We start from the raw sequence: 16,495 nt of genomic DNA, 5'->3' as shown, positions 1-16,495 counted from the left end.
ATTCTTGATGATGGAAAGTTTCTTTATCTTAAATATTTCAATGTTAATATACTGATTATGGTACGTATTATAGTTTTGCAAGATGTTACCACTGGGAAAAATGTGAAAAGGGTATAAGAGATCTATGTATTCTTAAAAACTTCACGTGAACTTACAATTGCCTCAAAATAAAAATTACGGTGCTGGGTTGTTTTGTTTTGTTCTTGTTGTTGTCATTTTTTAGTGCATCATGTCAAAAATAAAGTTTTTTAAATGGCATTGTCAGGGTGCCTGGGTGGCTCAGTCATTAAGCGGCTGCCTTTGGCTCGGCTCACCTAACAACCTAGTTTCAAAGCATTTTACCAAGGGTCTGTCATGTGCAACCGGAAGCCAGGGAAACAGGCAAAATGAAAACAGATTTAGAAGGGTTTATACTTCTAATGAGGTTGAGTAAGAACTAGAGTAACCGACTGTAGTTATCAAGATATCTTCCTAAGGTGCTTCCTTATTCCTATCCATAATTGTATTTCCAAACGGGATACAGGAGTCGTCTCAGCAGTGTTTATCTTTACTTATGTTTAAGTAAGTCTTCAGAAAGTCTTCTTTCAGGGTGGCCCAGTGGGTTAAGCATCTGCTCTCGGCTCAGATCATGATCTCAGGGTCCTGGGATGAACCCCACATTGGGCTCCTTGCTCAGAGGAGTGTCTGCTTCCCCCTCTCCCTCTCCCTGCTTCTCCCCCTGGTTGTGCTGTCAAATACATAAAATCTTTTTCAAAAGAGGCCTTCTCACCTTCCAGCATAGGACACTTCCCCCAAGCGTCCCTGCTCCCCTGCTCCCAATCCCTGGTCTCTAAGTCTCACCTCAGCCCAAACCACAACCCCGCCATGTCAGCCATGTCAGCCGGATAGAAACAGTACTTGGGAAAGGAGCGAATCATACACACATAGATCACACATACACACACACTTCTCTCACGCCCAGCTTGCTACAATTCCTCTGAATCTAAACACCCAAAAGGACAAGAGAATGGCAGATGGGAGGGGCTGGTTAAGAGTCACAGCTGCCAGGGGCGCCTGGTTGGTTTAGTGGGTTAAAGTCTCCACCTTCACGGGCGCCTGGGTGGCTCAGTGGGTTAAGCCGCTGCCTTCGGCTCAGGTCATGATCTCAGGGTCCTGGGATCGAGTCCCACATTGGGCTCTCTGCTCAGCAGGGAGCCTGCTTCCTCCTCTCTCTCTGCCTGCCTCTCTGCCTACTTGTGATCTCTCTCTGTCAAATAAATAAATAAAATCTTTAAAAAAAAAAAAAAAAAAAGTCTCCACCTTCAGCTTGGGTCATGATCTCAGAGCCCTGATATCAAACCCTGCATCTGCATCCAGCTCTCGGCTCAACGGGAAGCCTGCTCCCTCCTCTTTCTCTGCCTGCCTCTCTGCCTACTTGTAATCTCTGTCAAATAAATAAACAAAATCTTAAAAAAAAAAAAAGAGTCGCAGCTGCCAGAAAAGGAATTATACCATCAGAAAAGTTAAAGAGACAGAGGAATTGAAAAGAATGGGGAGGGGGAGCCAATGCTGCATTCTTATCCCTACTCAGCTCTTAACTCCCTCCACCTTCACAAAACAAACGCCCCCAACTCTGCTCACCTCCTATCCCAGAAGCATTTCCCAAGTGCTTCCTTCCCTTTAAACACACTAATACCCTCCCACCTTCAAGAAGTGAAAATAAATACCAAAGGGATAGAATTCAGCATTTGTGAGTACTCTAGCCCTTGCCTTCTAGGAAAGCTTTACTGTAACTGTAGTACATTTTTTTAATGATTAGGCTTTTAGAAATTAGAGGTTTAGTTCATACCAAGAAACCCAATATTAAAAAACTACTATTCACACCCACTAAGTAAGAACAGCTTTCACCTGTGAATATATGCTGCCCATCTGGCTTTACACTGAGACCCAGCAAGTGTAGCCTAGGAGTAGTCAAAATTGGCACCCCAAGGATGCGAGGACAGGTTACAGCAATGACAAGAGCCTTTCTACTAAAGGGGAGAGCCAAGTAGGTGCATTAGGTGGCTTATCAGGTTCCCCATCTTCCCTAAGTAATTGTGTTCTGTTCCCAGCTAGGAGTGATACAAAGAGATTACATGGTCCTTGCATCAGAATTCATCTACTTTACCACAGTCTATAGTTGCACATTCAGTTCCATAAACTTAAGTTTCCAAGGTCATGGCTAAGAAGAATAACACTTCATAGAGAGCCAAGGACTCCGTTCATCACCTGCCATTTGTTCAGTGCCTAAGAAGTTCCTGGCACTTGGGAGATAGAAGCGCAGACCAATACAAGATGATCCCTATTTTCCCTGGCTTATGTAGGGGAGAAAAATCAGACAGAAGAATAAATAAAAATGATTGTAAGTAAAATTATTATGAAGTGTGCTAGTTTTTAGCAAGGATATAAATATAGCTGAGGGGCATCTAGGTGATTCAGTGGGTTAAAGCCTCTGCCTTCCGCTTGGGTCATTATCTCATAGTCCTGGGATCAAGCCTGTATTGGGCTCTCTGCTCAGCAGGGAACCTGCTTCCTCCTCTCTCTCTGCCTGCCTCTCTGCCTACTTGTGATCTCTGTCTATCAAATAAAGAAATAAAATCATTTTTTAAAAAAGCTGAAAAAGAGCTGCATTTTCTGGGGATATGAAGAGCAATTACCTTTCCAATGCTATCGAAATACAGAATTAAAAATTCATACAACTTATTGACCCCCAAATATTCTCTAAAATTTACTATAAAAAATTAAATCTCAGATGCTGGCTTGTTATCTCTTTATTTTAAAAGCTAAGTGCCAATTGCCTAGGAAACAGTAAATGGAGGCCTTAAGGCAGCATTTTCTTAAGTGGAAATCACAAAAAATGGGTCCCTGAGGAATGAGGAAAGAAAGCAGGACACAGGCTGAAGAGCACATCTTCAGTTATTTCAAAACCTGGCCTAGAGTGGGCCCTGGAGCAAGGAAAACCACTTAGCACCATGCTCCATGGGACCCACAATCCTTACCAGTTAAATACTTCAGTTCCATTAACCAACTTTTGTGGACTCACTTGCTCACAAAACTACCATGTAGAAATTTGGTTTTTTGTTGTTGTTTGTTTGTTTGTTTGTTTTGGGGGAAAGTGGAGTATATTCCAAACAAGCAAGCAACAAATCAACCTCACTTAAACCCAGCTTTGTAACCACCAGAAAATTCTCATCAACTTTAAATTCTGCCCATCACCTGTGCTGCTCCTTTCTGTTCCCACCAGGAGCATCAGCCTCTACAACTCTGCAGATGTGCTTCCCTTGATCTCACCCTCCTCTGCTTAAAAGCCTCTGGTTTCCCATCTCAAAATAAAAGTCCCAATCCCTATAGTTCCTATAAAGGCCAAGCTCTGCATCATCTAGCCAGTCTGACACTTCTTTAACTCTACAGTCTCATTTCTTTCTACTCTTTCCCTCCACTCTCTGCTCACAACTTTACACTTGTTTTCTACCTGGAATGCTCCTTCCGCTCACTGAGGGCCTTTCTCAAATGTTAACCTCCCCCTCCCATGTAAAACTGCAAACTTCCAACTCCCTAACCCTCTAACAAAGTTTCTACTTATTTTATTAACTATTATCTCCAATATAAGTAGCAGGAATGCAGGAATTTATGTTTCCTACTCTGCTGTATCAATGTCGAAACTAGTCCCAGTTAGGTAGCTAAGAGTTCAGTAAACATTTATGAATGAACATAACAAACAAACATTTGCTGGGTACCGGGTCCAGGGCAAGTTTGTAAAAGACAAATAAGACACTGGCATTGCCTTTCATGCACCAGGTGGAGGAAATGTACCACAATAAAATGCGCAGTGTAGGACTGCAAACTTAAGATTACTAGGTCACAAAACGGGCCAAAAGCTCAGAGAAGAGGCCTCGGCTTCGCTTTTCCGGGAACCAGTCCAGCATCCCACCACCGCGCGGCTGTCCACCGACCGGACCAGCAAGGTCTCCTCTAGAACCCCGTGACCGGCGGAGCCCACTCGTCCTCCCCAGGCCTGAGAAGTTACTTGCGCCTGAGGCGCAACTTCCGGGTTCCTCACTCCAGACACAAGACTGAACAAATTTAGAAGTCTCTACTCTTTAGCCGCCGCCCCGTCCCCTCTACCGCTGCAGTCCACTCCCCACAGCCGCCGAACTCTGACTCCCACAGGCACGCCTGCCCTCCGCGGGCCCCACCTGTACCCGGCGTCCCCTTCGGTCTCTCACTGCGCGTGTGCGAGCAAACCCACGTGGGCTCGGGCGGGTTTGGCGGAGCTGCAGCGGCTGGACACGCCCCGCAGCTTAGAGCTGGCTTTTGATTGGCTGCCCGTCGCTGGCCTGGCAGGGGTTGGAGCCGCCTGCGGCTGCGCCTCTAAAGGCGCTGCGAGTCGAGTCGTGTGCTACTGTTTCCTGCTCTTGGCCGCCTCCGCGGGCTCGCCGGTTTTCTCCAGACGCCTCCAGCATGTCTCAGGTATAAAGCGTACCTCTCCTGGCTGCAGAGGTATGGCGAGGCTGCAGGCTTGGGGGGGGGGGGGTATCTGTCAGCCAGAACTCCGCAGGGTCTTTCCCTTTGCGGCCCCGCTGTGCCTCCTGGACTCGTGCCCAGCTCTGACTCTTTGCACAGAGCCTTGTGAGCGGAACTTCAGGGTTTGGACACTGCTACCCACCCGCAACTGCTAGAAAGTGGGGTGTACTGCGCGATGAAGCGGGAACGGGGGTGGGGGACAGAGGCTAGGGTCCTAGGTAGAAAGATGGCAGGTAGAGGGTTTCATGGATGGAAGAAGCAGAGACCGGGCTCCCCATCCGGAAGGTCAGGGCAGGAGTAGGGACGCCATGCAGAATGGGGAAGCGAGGAAGCCGTCGCTGACAACTTAGAGGTCAGGGGACATAGGGGCTGAGTGTCCAACATTCGGGAAGAGGATGGCTTGGGGGGAGGTGACCCAGAGGCCATTTCCCTCCTTCCAATGTAGCCGCTTTGCGGAAACTGAACTAAGTGGGATGACCTCTGACTCCTTTCACCTCTCTCCAATCAGAACACTGAAATAGAGGTCGGTGCTGAATGGCCAGTCCCAGAGGGCGGGTGGGGGTGGAGGGTCCAACAAACACTACTGCCCACACCTCCGCACTCAAACCCTGTCTCCCTCTCACCGGTTGCAAACACGCTGGCTCTATCCACAAGTCCCGACTCTACTGGGACGCCGGCCTGACCCAGGGATGGTCAGGCTGTTGACCACGCTTTTTTGGTGACTTGTATGCCTACTGCAGGCACTCCCAGCATGCCTCCTTCACCGCTGTTTCCAGCACCTGGCTCCTGGTATGGTGATGGGTCCAGTATGTAGCTGTCCATCGAACCAGTGAACGCCTATGCTTCCCTCCTTGTTTTGCTGAATTTTTTCTGGCTGGCCTGTTGGGGAGCTGAGGAAACAAACTGTTTTTCCTCCCAGGCATCCCAGGAGTGCTGCTTTTCCAACCTGTGTCTCCCCATTACTGAGCTCTATTTAGGCCTCTTTCCCTCGTGTTTAGGCTGAGTTTGACAAAGCTGCCGAGGACGTTAAGCACCTGAAGACCAAGCCAACAGATGATGAGATGTTGTTCATCTATGGCCACTACAAACAAGTAACTGTGGGTGACGTAAACACAGGTATGGGGCTCCTGGGTCACTCAGTCAATTAAGCATCTGCCTTCAGCTCAGGTCATGATCCCAGGACCCTCTGATCCCAGAAGGGTCCTGGGATCAAGTCCCATGTCAGGCTCCCTGCTGCTTCTCTCTCTCCCTCTGGCATTCCCCTCGCTTATGTTCTCTGGGTCTTTCTATCTCTCTGTCAGATAAATAAGTTAAATCTTCAGGAAAAAAAAGAAAAAGCACAGGTATGCTGAGATGAGCTTGGGAAGGCCCTACTCATCAAGGCAGGCTCAGAAGCCTTGATGGGTGCTGGAACTCTTAATCTATGGGAACTGCACAGTCAAAACCACCCAAAATCTTACTCTTCAGATGGAACATGGTAATAGCTCCTGGGGGTCCCACCCCCACCAGGCTAAGATCATGCCCCTGAATGGGGCTCACAGACCCTGCACTGTTCTTGGTGGCTCAGGTAGCAGAATTCAAATCCTAGTTTTTGGAAGTACTTTACTGGTTATCACTAAAATTTTCCATCTTTGGAAGCAGAGACCCCAGCCTGGAAGAGACTTAGTCCAAGCTCTCAGCTCAGTAGTAGCTTTGTTGAATCATACTACTTCCACCCCAGACCAGCAGAACCAAAGTCAGAGCCCTTGGCAGCCAGGCCAAGCCTGATAACAGGGGCAGAGAAGCAGCTAGCTTCCTGTGGCCGGTCAGAAGCATTTTTGCTAACAACGGTTCCTGCTAACCGTTTCTTCCCTGTTGAAAAAAATCTTGGTATAGCTTTGAGGTAGTAGTTTAGACTACCGTATTTTGGATACAGTCTTTCTGGCTTAGGACTGTTTTTATTCTGCCCCTGAGTCCCTGAAACTCGGATGTGTACTGAGGCAACAGCACAATGCAATCTAGGCAGGGACTCAGAAGCAGTGTCCATGGCTGCACAGAAAGAGGTCACCCCCTCCTCTGTTCAGGAGGATGAGCATGGCCAATTCCACTGAGCTTGGGGTGGGCAGTAGAGCAGGTAGGTGGCTGCCAGCCATCTGGAAGCAGGAAATGGTGCCCAGCGCAGTGCCAAATCAAAGTTCCCAGGAAGGGCTTAGCTGAGAGAAGTCTTGGGGCAAAGGTGAGTTCTGCGCTGGATTTATAAACCTTATATCCTCCCATGGCAGGAAAGGAAAGAGGAAGAGGGGGTGACCAGAGGGACTGACATGCTTTTCTGCCAAACAGGATTTTCCCAGACCCTGGTCTCTGCCCTGCTTTTACATGAGTATGTAGACTGGCTTGGGAATCTGTCACTTCCTGAGTAGGGAGGTGTCAGTTCAATCTAGGGCTGCGCTGTCCCACAGATCGTCACTATTAGCCACATTGAGTTTTAAATTGAAAATAATTAAATAAAATCCAGAGCTCAGTCCTCCATCACACAAGCCACCTCTCAATGGCCAGAAGTGGCCAGTGGCCCTGAGTTAGTGCAAATGTACATGTCCATCATCACAAAAAGGGCTATGGGAGTGTGCACACGAGAGTGTGCTTGTTCTTCCTAGGTGACGACTGCCGGCATTTCCAGGAATGCTGCTCTGAAAGCCTCTGAGGAGACTTGAGGTGTCTCAGGCACAGTGGTCCAGGGCATGGGCACCAGGATTGCTCCTCTTGCCTTTGTTCTCAGTGTAGCAGTAAAATAGGTCAGCAGGGAAGCAACCAATGTATTTCTCAAGTGCAGCTGATGACAGGTCTGGAAGCACAAAATCATGGCCTGACTTGAAGAATGCTTTGCCTTTGGGGAAAAAAACACACACAGATTAACAAGAATTAGACCAACAACTTGGTAGAAAAATGGGGCAAGGATATGAACAAACTGTTCACAGAAAGAGGAGCCCAGAAAACCAATAGCAACAATATGAAGGAGAGAAATTGCATGACTGAGACCAAGGGTAGGAGGGAAACTGTAGTATTCTTCTTGACAGCATTTGAATGTTAAGCCATATGAATGGATGTAGTGCTTGTTTTTTTGTTTTGTTTTTTTAAAAAAACAAAAAACTCTTAAGTATGGTTTTTAAAAGGAGGAATTCTGGAGTTATTTAACTTTTAAGATAACTGCTCAGTAATGAGAACAATTTCCTTCCTGTTTTCTCTAGATCTTAAGTTTGGATTTCTGGGGTTGCCTGGGTGGCTCAGCCAGTTAAGCTTCTGTCTTTGGCTCAGGTCATGATCTCAGGATCCTGGGGTTGAGCCCCACATTGGGCTTCCTGCTCAGCGGAGAACCTGCTTCTCCCTCTCCCTTCTCTCTCTCTCTCTCTCTGTCAAATAAATAAAAAATAAAATAAAATCTTTAAAAAAAAGTTTGGATTTCTGTACATCTGGGTTTCTTTTTTTCTCTTTTTAAGGTTTTTTTATTTATTAATTTGACAGAGATCACAAGTAGGCAGAGAGGCAGGCAGCGAGAGAGATGGGGGGAAGTAGGCTCCCCGCTGAGTAGAGAGCCTGATGTGGGGCTCGATCCCAGGACCCCAGGATCATGACCCGAGCCAGAGGCAGAGGGCTTGAGCCACCCAGGTGCCCCTGTACATCTGGGTTTCTAAAGGCAGAACTCACTATGCTAGACCCATTTAACTCCATAGCAGAGCCTGGAAGGAACCAGGGAAATGAAAGATGAGTTCAGGACAAGAGAGTCCATGACGTTCTCCATTAGAACTTGAAGCAGATCTAATGTCTTTCCTTCCCCTGTTTTAGAACGGCCTGGGCTGTTGGATCTCAAAGGCAAGGCCAAGTGGGATGCCTGGAATCAGCTGAAAGGTAATTGTTCATAATCATTGTCCCTAGTCTGTGAAGTCCAGTAACAAAATACTGTTCATTATGGAGTGAAAGGGGTGAGGCAAGAAAACAGAGTGGGTGAGGCACCTGCTTGAAATCAGCCTGGCCTGGTCAAAATGGAAAAAAACTGGGCCACCTACTTTCTTTCCTAATACCTATGTATTATGCCTTCTTCAAGAGCACTGTCTCTGAGCAGTCGTGTCTTCTGGAGGGGAGGAGCTGGAGACCAGACTAGGGGTGGGGGGTGTGAATATTTGACCTGGAGTGGTTTCATGGCCCACACCTTCACAAGAAGGGGTCGTTTCCTCCTCACACCCTTCTCTTCCTCAAAAGGGCAGGCAGCAATCCCCTAGCCCAAGCAGCTCTCCCCAGCTCCCTTCCAGCCAGAAAGGCACATAAAGGAAAGGAATGAGCTAATGCGTGGCAAGCTGCTGGCACATCGTAGGCCCCGTGAATGGAGCTTTTCTATGCTAAGCAACAGCAGGCAGGAAGTATCCCAGCTCCGACTTCATCGCGTGCCACCTGCAGCAGCAAGACCCACAAGTTGGCACTGAAGGGCCCGCCAGCTTTTGTGTTCTTGCCTAGCTAGCTTCTGAATGAGCCCTCTGTCTTCCTGTGAGTGAAAAACCCTCAGATTCAGAAAAGGCCAGCATACAAGAAATACACTCCTAGGATTTGCAAGAAACAGGAGCAGGAATGCCCGGCTGACTGCCCGTTGTCCCTGGCCATTCGTATACCAGTGCCCAGGCACTCTGCAGTGTTTCAGAAAACACCCTGATTCCCAGCGTCTCTCCCTTACCACAGCGTCCAGGAACCCGGGGTTCACTGCCTCTGAGGGGTATGGTCTGTGTCCTTTGGATGGCAGCATGAAGGCAGAGAGCTGCCTCGTTCCCCTCCAGGGCCCAGCCGCTTTTGCTCAGAGTTCTTAAGACTTTTCCCACAGCTCCTTTCTGGGGAGAAGAGGGTGCCTGGCTTTGCTTTCTCTCTGCCAACATAGCAGCTCCACCAGAGAAGAGCCCCACAGAGAGACGCCTGATAGGGCAGAGCCAGCCATGAGAGTCCAAGGAAGCAGGGCCAGGAGAGTCACTGTGGCTTCCCATGGACAGGCTTTCTGATGTGTCTGGAGCATCCTGCCTTTCCTACATGGCCAGCAGGCCAATGACGGGCCTCAGGACAGCTGCATACACATTAGGGGTTCAGCACTTCAGGGAGCAGTTACTATGGGCCAAGCTCCTTCAGTATTTCAAGGGGAATCCTGGCCACTGCCTGTGAGGTGCAGGTAAGAGAAACCCCACTTTCTAGGTGAGAAACTGAGCCTCTAAGCATGAAACTGGGGCTATCTAGGGCTTTCAGGCTGCTGCTCTTCTACCGTGCTGCCTCTGTGACAGATAATCCTGTTGATTGCTTCCAGGGACTTCCAAGGAAGACGCCATGAAAGCTTACATCAACAAAGTAGAAGAACTAAAGAAAAAATACGGAATATAATGGACCGGATTCAGCTGCCAGCAGTGCATTTCATCAAAACTGATCTAATGCCTTGTTTTTCTAATACTGTGGATCACATGAAATAATGCAAATAGCCTGTTAACCTCAGACCCAAAGACCATGCAGGGCATGGCTCCAACAGAAGTAGGGGCTGCCCTGGGTTCCTGACCTGCGCTGAGTAGTTTTTATCCATAGACCTATTAAAAGTGCATTTGTTACTTTAAATCTTTGGTAATCTGGGTTCTTGAAACAGTTTACTCTGTTCTGAGTGCTCTTCCTCACTTCCTTTTTCTGAAGATTTTGTTTGGAAGCCTTGGAGCTTACCCTCCTCTACTCCACTGGGGTGCAAGGCAGGCAAAACGCCCCTGGTGGTGAGGAAAATGATTACAAAAACAGCCTTTCCTATGTCCTCCTTCCTCCCCCTTCCAGCCACACTGACCGGGTGGGCTGGCTGAGATTTCAGGCCGCAGGGACTGCCAGCCCTCTGCAGGGGACATTGCTGGCCTCAAGCTCCAGGGAAAGTGGAGTTGACAGGTATTTGAGGTTTGTCTGAAGTCCCTCCCGTCCCTGGTTCCAGAGTGAAGGAGCAAGGCAAGAAGCCCCAGTCAGGAATGAAATGTTCAGCTGCCACGGGGCATGTGCAGGGTCCCAGGCCCACGTGCAGCTGAGCAGGTAAAACCGAGTGGGGATGTCGGTGCTCAGCAAGGAGACAGGAAATCAGGACCCAGGAGGCAAGGGGTGAAGGTTACAGAGAAGAAAGGCTAGAGCTTGACCCTGGGTGTTGTAGGTTTTTGAAAAGTAAGAAAGAAAAAAAGATAGCTGGCAGGCCCTCCTTGCCAGATACTGAGGCTGAAAGGGGTCAAGGGAGAAGCCTCTTAAAGCCAGACAGCTGTCTATTCCCTCCAAAGCCCATGCCCTGGGCTTAGGCCTGGTTCAGCCAGCAGAACAGGAAGGTGAGTTTCGTTGACTTGCTCAAGGCCACTCAGCTGGTATATAACCTAAGAGCTGGCGTTCATCCCCCTGGCTCAGATACTGGTGGCACACAAGGTAGCCTCAAAGGTGTGCCCTGGGTGCAACTGGGTGGCTCAGTTGTTGGGCAGCTGCCTTCGGCTCAGATCATGATCCCAGAGTCCTGGGATCGAGCCCCGCATCGGGCTCCCTGCTCAGCGGGAAGCCTGTTTCTCTCTCTCCTGCTCCCCCTGCTTTAGTTCCCTCTCTTGCTGTCTCTCTCTCTCAAATTAAAAAAAAGAAAAAGGTGTGCCCTGTGCTGGAACAGGAGAAGCCAGAACATCAGGGAGGGCAGCATACCTTCAGCATGAGGTAGCACCAATAGAAACCTTGATAACCAAGTTGGAAAGTACAGAATTTGTCAATGAAGGGACTAGGCGGCTGCTGGGAAGTAGACACAGTCAGAGGCATTCAGACTGTGGGCCTGTCGGCATCCTGGTGATGAGAATGGTGATGGTCCCGTGCCAGCCCAGCCTGTGCATGGAAAACGAACCCCAGAAGCTCAGGTATAGATGGAGGTGGGGGGAGTGCTCCCACTGGGGCCAAGGTTCAAAACCTAGACCTCTGACCTGAGTGAAGTGACTTCTTGAGCAACAATGTCATTTACATGGGAGTTAGCTTTCCCTGGGCACTACGGTGACTGAGGGCCTATGAGACAGGAGTCCTTCCATTCTCTCTGTTCTGCTCTCCCCCCAGCCCCCATCCCACACCTGGCTCCACGGTACCCAGCCTGCCAAGGCACGGAACTCCCAGGCATCTCTGAGCCTAAAGGGAGGCACTAGGGAGCCAGAGCCACTCAACTCTACCCATACCTGCCTTCTCTCCTTTGATCAGTTCTTGGCCGCTTCAGGGGTAAATCAAAGAAGAAAGCCCCTTACATGAGTCCCGGGTGTGGTTCTCATCCAGACAGACTGGCTCCAGGGTCAGGCCTCTGCTCGCTTACCCTGGAGGGCAGCAGTCAGTGTGAAATAGAAAATGGTGTGGGAAACTCCAGGGGGGTGCCCGGTGCGTGACCCTGCGTCAGGAATTTTTCTCCCACCAGTTTTCAACCAACCCTTGTCCCTTGGCAACATCCCTTGCAATGGCCATCCAAGTCAAAACCCAGCCCAGAAGCAAATGATCGCTCCCTGTGGCCACACCAGTGGGGGTGTGGGCAGAAGAGCCTGTCCGGTACTGGAGCCTGTCCGTGAAAGGAGGCCAGAGCCAGGCAGATGTGTGCTCAGGCTCCATGTTGTTGCCCAGCTGTGGGCCAGGATTGGAGAACCTGCCTCAGCCCAGAGAAGCCCTGATTAAAATAGTACAGCCTGGCCATCCGAGGGTAAGTGCACTCAGACTGTGTTAGGATTACTCTGTGGTTCTCCCCCAGATGCAGGTGTGGATGAGACAGGAGAGAACCACCATGGGTGTGGAAAGGCCCATCAGCCCACAGCTGGCGTGGCCTCCAGTTACCAGCTGTCACTTCCTGAGAACCTGTGGGGTGAGCCTCCTACACAGGCTCATCACTTCGGTTGGAGGATTTAACCCCGCAGTGCTTTGAAGTGGGGGCTACACCTCAGTGCTGGGTGATGGAAATGCCTGGACCCATTATTCAGATGAGGGGATTAAGGTTCAGGTGAGGTGAGGGATCCAAACCCAGGGCTCTATCCAGGAAGGCCCTGCTTGTCCCCTTCTGTCTCATTCTCTCTCAGGACCACCAGCTGCCGCTCAGCTTTGCGTTGCCCCTGTCCATCCGATGACAGGGGTGACCCTTGCCCCACTGGGCTGGCAGAAGGTGCTGAGAAGTCCCCCACCTACTGTGCGAGTCTTCCTGAGGAGCAGCTTAGGGATGCAGATCATATCCCCCAGGCTGAAAAGGGGCCCCCAATGAGCCATACTTTTTCTTTTCTTTTCTTTTCTTTTCTTTTCTTTTCTTTTCTTTTCTTTTCTTTTCTTTTCTTTTCTTTCCTTTTCTTTTCTTTTCTTTTCTTTTCCTAGCCATAATTTTTCAAGAATCTCAGGTGATTCTGAGGTTCTTCCAGGTTTGGGAGCATGCCCCGCCCCCCCAACACACACACTATAAAGTAGTGGTACCGGTTTCTCCAAAAGTAACAAGCTGCAGTTTTCTTGCTTTTTTATTTTTTAAAAAAAAAAACTTTATTTATTTACTTGACAGAGAGAGAAGGCACAAGCAGGGAGAGCGTCAGGCAGAGGGAGAAGCAGACGCTCTGCCAAGCAAGGAGCCTGACACGGGGCTCAATCCCAGGACTCTGGGATCATGGCCTAAGCTGAAGCCAACTGAGCCACCCAGGTGTCCCACAAGCTATGCTGTTCTGACAACATGTCACCAGTGGCTTCTGGGACCATGCCCACTCCAATGGCTCCTTAGGAAATGCACATACAGCCCAGGAATGGTTCACAAGCTGTCATTTGGGAACAAATGAGATCGGCAGGGGTGATCAGGGCAGGGCACCCGACCTCACCCTCTCCCCTGTGAGGCATCCCCAGCACCCCTGTGGTATTTCTTACCTTCAGTCTGCCTTTGGTGACAAACTTCCCTATGTATCCCACTGCAGTCTCTTGGGTGCTAGATCATGGATCTTCTTGGAAGCCATATTTTCTCCAGCTAGAAAATGGACTGATAAAATGGGTAAAGAGCCTCCCACAATGCCCAGCAAACACAACTTCCTAGCAGCCCAGGGGCCTTCCCTACTGTGCATCCTCACCTTCGAGACTTTCTTCCCCACCATTCAGACATGTCCTGGCCCGAGTCACAAAGTGCTGCTCCCTACCTTGGCCATGCTCCACTAGGTGGGAAGTCAACCATGGAAGTAAATTTGGGTCATTCCAGAATGTTCTCCCCACACAAGAGTAATTCCAAGAGCCAAAGTCCTGAGAAGCAGGGGCCACTAGGGGACTTGGCTCAGCCACTGCCCGAGTTACACAGACATGGGGCAAGTTAGGTCACCTCTGTAAGCTTCAGTTTCTTCATCAGTAAAATGGGGTCATTGACTAGTGTAGATAAGAAGGAAAGCCAGAAGAGGGGAAACTGAAGGACCCAGAAATGGCTGGCTTGATGGGAGCCAGGCTGGGAAGTTGTGAGGGGGTGGTTTAAAGTAGCCAGATGATTAAAGGTGTTTAAAATTAAATTACAGTTGTCTGTTGTTGAGGATGGGCCAAAAAAAATAACCAGCAGAGGTGGGCTTTAGGGAAGCTGTGCCCTAGGGGCCTGGGTCAAGGCAAGACAATACCTCTTGCCCTTGGGAGCTCCCAAGGAAGATATCGGAAAGTTTCCTCTCATTTATTTGTGTGATGGTACATGACATCTCTTTCAAAAGAACACGGAGAAGCTAAGAACAGACCACTAATTAAGCAAAGCTCTTTCAGGAACCTAGGATTTAAAGATAATTCAGACACCGTCTTTGCCCTGAAAGATGTAGACCACAAACCACAGGATAACAGAAGTGCCCTGGGATCCCCTGTCTGTATTCATCCAGAGAACCAATCCCCCCTGCCTTGGATATAATTCAACACTTGGAAGACCAGGAATTGGTCAACCAACAGCTTTTTCTTATGTGCATGATTTTTTCTGAGTAATGAATGAACATAATTCTAGACTGTAAATATTTTCCTTTTTTAGGAGCTATAAAGCCCCATAAAGCCTTTCCAGGGAAATCGGTGAGATACCAAACACAGACCGTAGCACTTGCAGGGAGGGGTAACCTCTCGGGCCCTTGACACCGGCTGCTGACCCTGGGCTATCTCGGCCACTTGGACCCACCAGCTATGGTAGCACAGTAGCCAGGTACTGGAAGAGCCCTATGCCTTTTAACATTTTAACATTTCCTAGTATCTTATTTCAATAAAGACATTCTTGCCCTTGGGGGGAAAAAACAATCTCGAGATAAGATCATCCTGGCTGTGGGATGGGCCATAAACCAATGACTGTTCTCCTTTTAAGAGGGAGCAGGGAGAAATTTGAGACGCAGATGCACAGAGGAAAAGGCCATGTGGACATGAGGGCAGAGGTTGGAATGAAGCAGCCATAAGCCAAAGAATGCCAAGGGTTGCCAGCAACACCAGAAGCTAAGAGAAGGGCACAGAACAGAATCTCCTTCAGGATCCCCAGAAGTACTGAACCTTCAGTATTTAAACTTGAATTTCTGGCATCCAGAATTGTGGGATAATAAAGATCTCTTGTTTTAATTTACCCAATTAATGGGATTTGTTGCAGGAAACTCACGTGACTGCCGACTCCTGTGTGGCTGTCCATGGGCTGGTCCCTTCCACCAGCAGCCCTTCTTTAGAAGACCCTGAAAGTCTTGTCAAGTACAAATGTGATTCCATGACCTGGAGGACTCTCCTGTGACAACTTGATTAGGTTCCTCTGTGTTGGAGAACCGGGGCCATAAAAGCATGGGATTAGAGGTTTTGAAGGAGGTCATGAACAAGCGAGAGCTCAGGTTGCTACCAAGGTGACCACATCGAGAAATCGCACACCAACCCCAGAACATCACCATCAAGTAGGAGAGGGGCCAGAAGAGAGGGGAATTGCAAAGTTGTGGGGAGGGAGTGGGAGGGGGTTTGGAGAGATGATTAGCACAGTTTTGCCCAAGTGTGGCTCTAAGGAACACTGCCAGTTAGTTCATCAGGTGATACACTGGGGTGGAAAGAGCATGGCTTTGCAGATAGATTTTAATTTGAATCACGGCATGACCACTTTCGTTCTTCGTGAACTTGAGCAAGTTTCTTATCTTCCCAGAGCCTGAGATTTTTTTGTGTGTATAAAATAGGATTGAATAAATGCCTAATACACAAAAGAAAATTAATACATGATAGCTATTATTAGTCAACAAAAAAGTTTAAATAAAAAATGAATTAATCTTTTTTTAGGATTTTAAGGTTTGAGAGGTTTGGGCTAAAGTTGCCCAGATACTTCTCCAATCTTAAATTGTGTATCTTTTGTGCTCATGTGAACTTGGGCCATCATCCATTCTTTTAAGGAAGTATTTCTGCTCCCCTATTCCTGAGGAATTAGCCCATCAGAACCCTAGAATATCAGAGGGATACATTTCCTTAGGATCCTGCATGAAAATTCTAGGGAAAAAGGATTGTTTGGGCTATCTGGTCATGACGGAGCCAATCCCATGGCCAGGAGCTTGGAGCACCTTGATTGGCCAGGCCTCGGTGGAAGGTTCACCCATCCTTGGGGTTCCCTAGTTGTAGGGACATTATAAGCTTGAGCTGCTTGCTGCCACATTTCCCAGCAGCATGGAAGAAGTTATTTACCATAGCATAGAATGAAGTTAATATTCAAACAGAAGCAAGGGCAAAGGATAGGTAGAAAGAAATATAAAACCCTGCACTATCATCTGGGTTCTGTGTTCAGCTGTACGAGATACCAGATCTATTCCTGAGCTTTTCAGAAATGTGAGTCATACCTTCCTTTTTCCTACTGACATGAATTGACTTCATGTCATTTTCAACAGAAAGAGTATAAAATAGTATCCTTAACTCTTTCTCCTGAGTTGACCAGCCTGGTGGGTGTATTAGTCAACTTTTTTTTTTTTTTTTTTGCCATCCT

The 16,495-nt window shown here is 48.5% G+C and overlaps 2 protein-coding genes and 1 long non-coding RNA gene across 10 annotated transcripts in view; 2 read left to right on the top strand and 1 right to left on the bottom strand.

The window, feature by feature from the left end:
- LOC309843905 (UPF0538 protein C2orf76 homolog) overlaps window positions 1–4,302 on the bottom strand; it is a 57,145-nt gene extending 52,843 nt beyond the window's left edge. For 2 of the 8 annotated variants that reach the window (XM_082689849.1, XM_082689857.1), the window contains exon 1: window positions 4,215–4,302. The gene's annotated coding sequence lies outside the window, so the exon portion shown is untranslated. Of the gene's footprint in view, window positions 1–3,873; window positions 3,930–3,971; window positions 3,995–4,115 lie in introns of those variants that run through there. The other 6 variants (XM_082689851.1, XM_082689853.1, XM_082689854.1 and 3 more) reach the window with 6 other exon arrangements.
- On the top strand, window positions 4,128–10,152 carry DBI (diazepam binding inhibitor, acyl-CoA binding protein). Its single transcript, XM_082689858.1, has 4 exons — window positions 4,128–4,488; window positions 5,541–5,658; window positions 8,362–8,424; window positions 9,854–10,152. Exons 1-4 carry the CDS (start codon window positions 4,480–4,482, stop codon window positions 9,925–9,927), a joined length of 264 nt encoding a protein of 87 aa, XP_082545984.1. The 5' UTR covers window positions 4,128–4,479; the 3' UTR covers window positions 9,928–10,152.
- A 1,528-nt stretch (window positions 10,153–11,680) lies between these two features.
- Window positions 11,681–15,798, top strand: LOC309843904. The gene is made up of 2 exons (XR_014300408.1): window positions 11,681–12,253; window positions 15,146–15,798. It is a non-coding gene; the product is annotated as an uncharacterized lncRNA (long non-coding RNA).
- Window positions 15,799–16,495: the final 697 nt, after the last annotated feature.

Source organism: Mustela nivalis (assembly GCF_964662115.1).
Source record: "Mustela nivalis genome assembly, chromosome: 11".
Taxonomy (NCBI): domain Eukaryota; kingdom Metazoa; phylum Chordata; class Mammalia; order Carnivora; family Mustelidae; genus Mustela; species Mustela nivalis.
This window is presented reverse-complemented; position numbering and strand designations above follow the sequence as displayed.

Excerpts from the sequence above, each read along its gene's own strand:
- DBI (XM_082689858.1), top strand. Across the intron at positions 5,659-8,361 it reads TGTGGGTGACGTAAACACAG|AACGGCCTGGGCTGTTGGAT; the intron begins GTATGGGGCTCC and ends CCCCTGTTTTAG. Across the intron at positions 8,425-9,853 it reads TGCCTGGAATCAGCTGAAAG|GGACTTCCAAGGAAGACGCC; the intron begins GTAATTGTTCAT and ends GATTGCTTCCAG.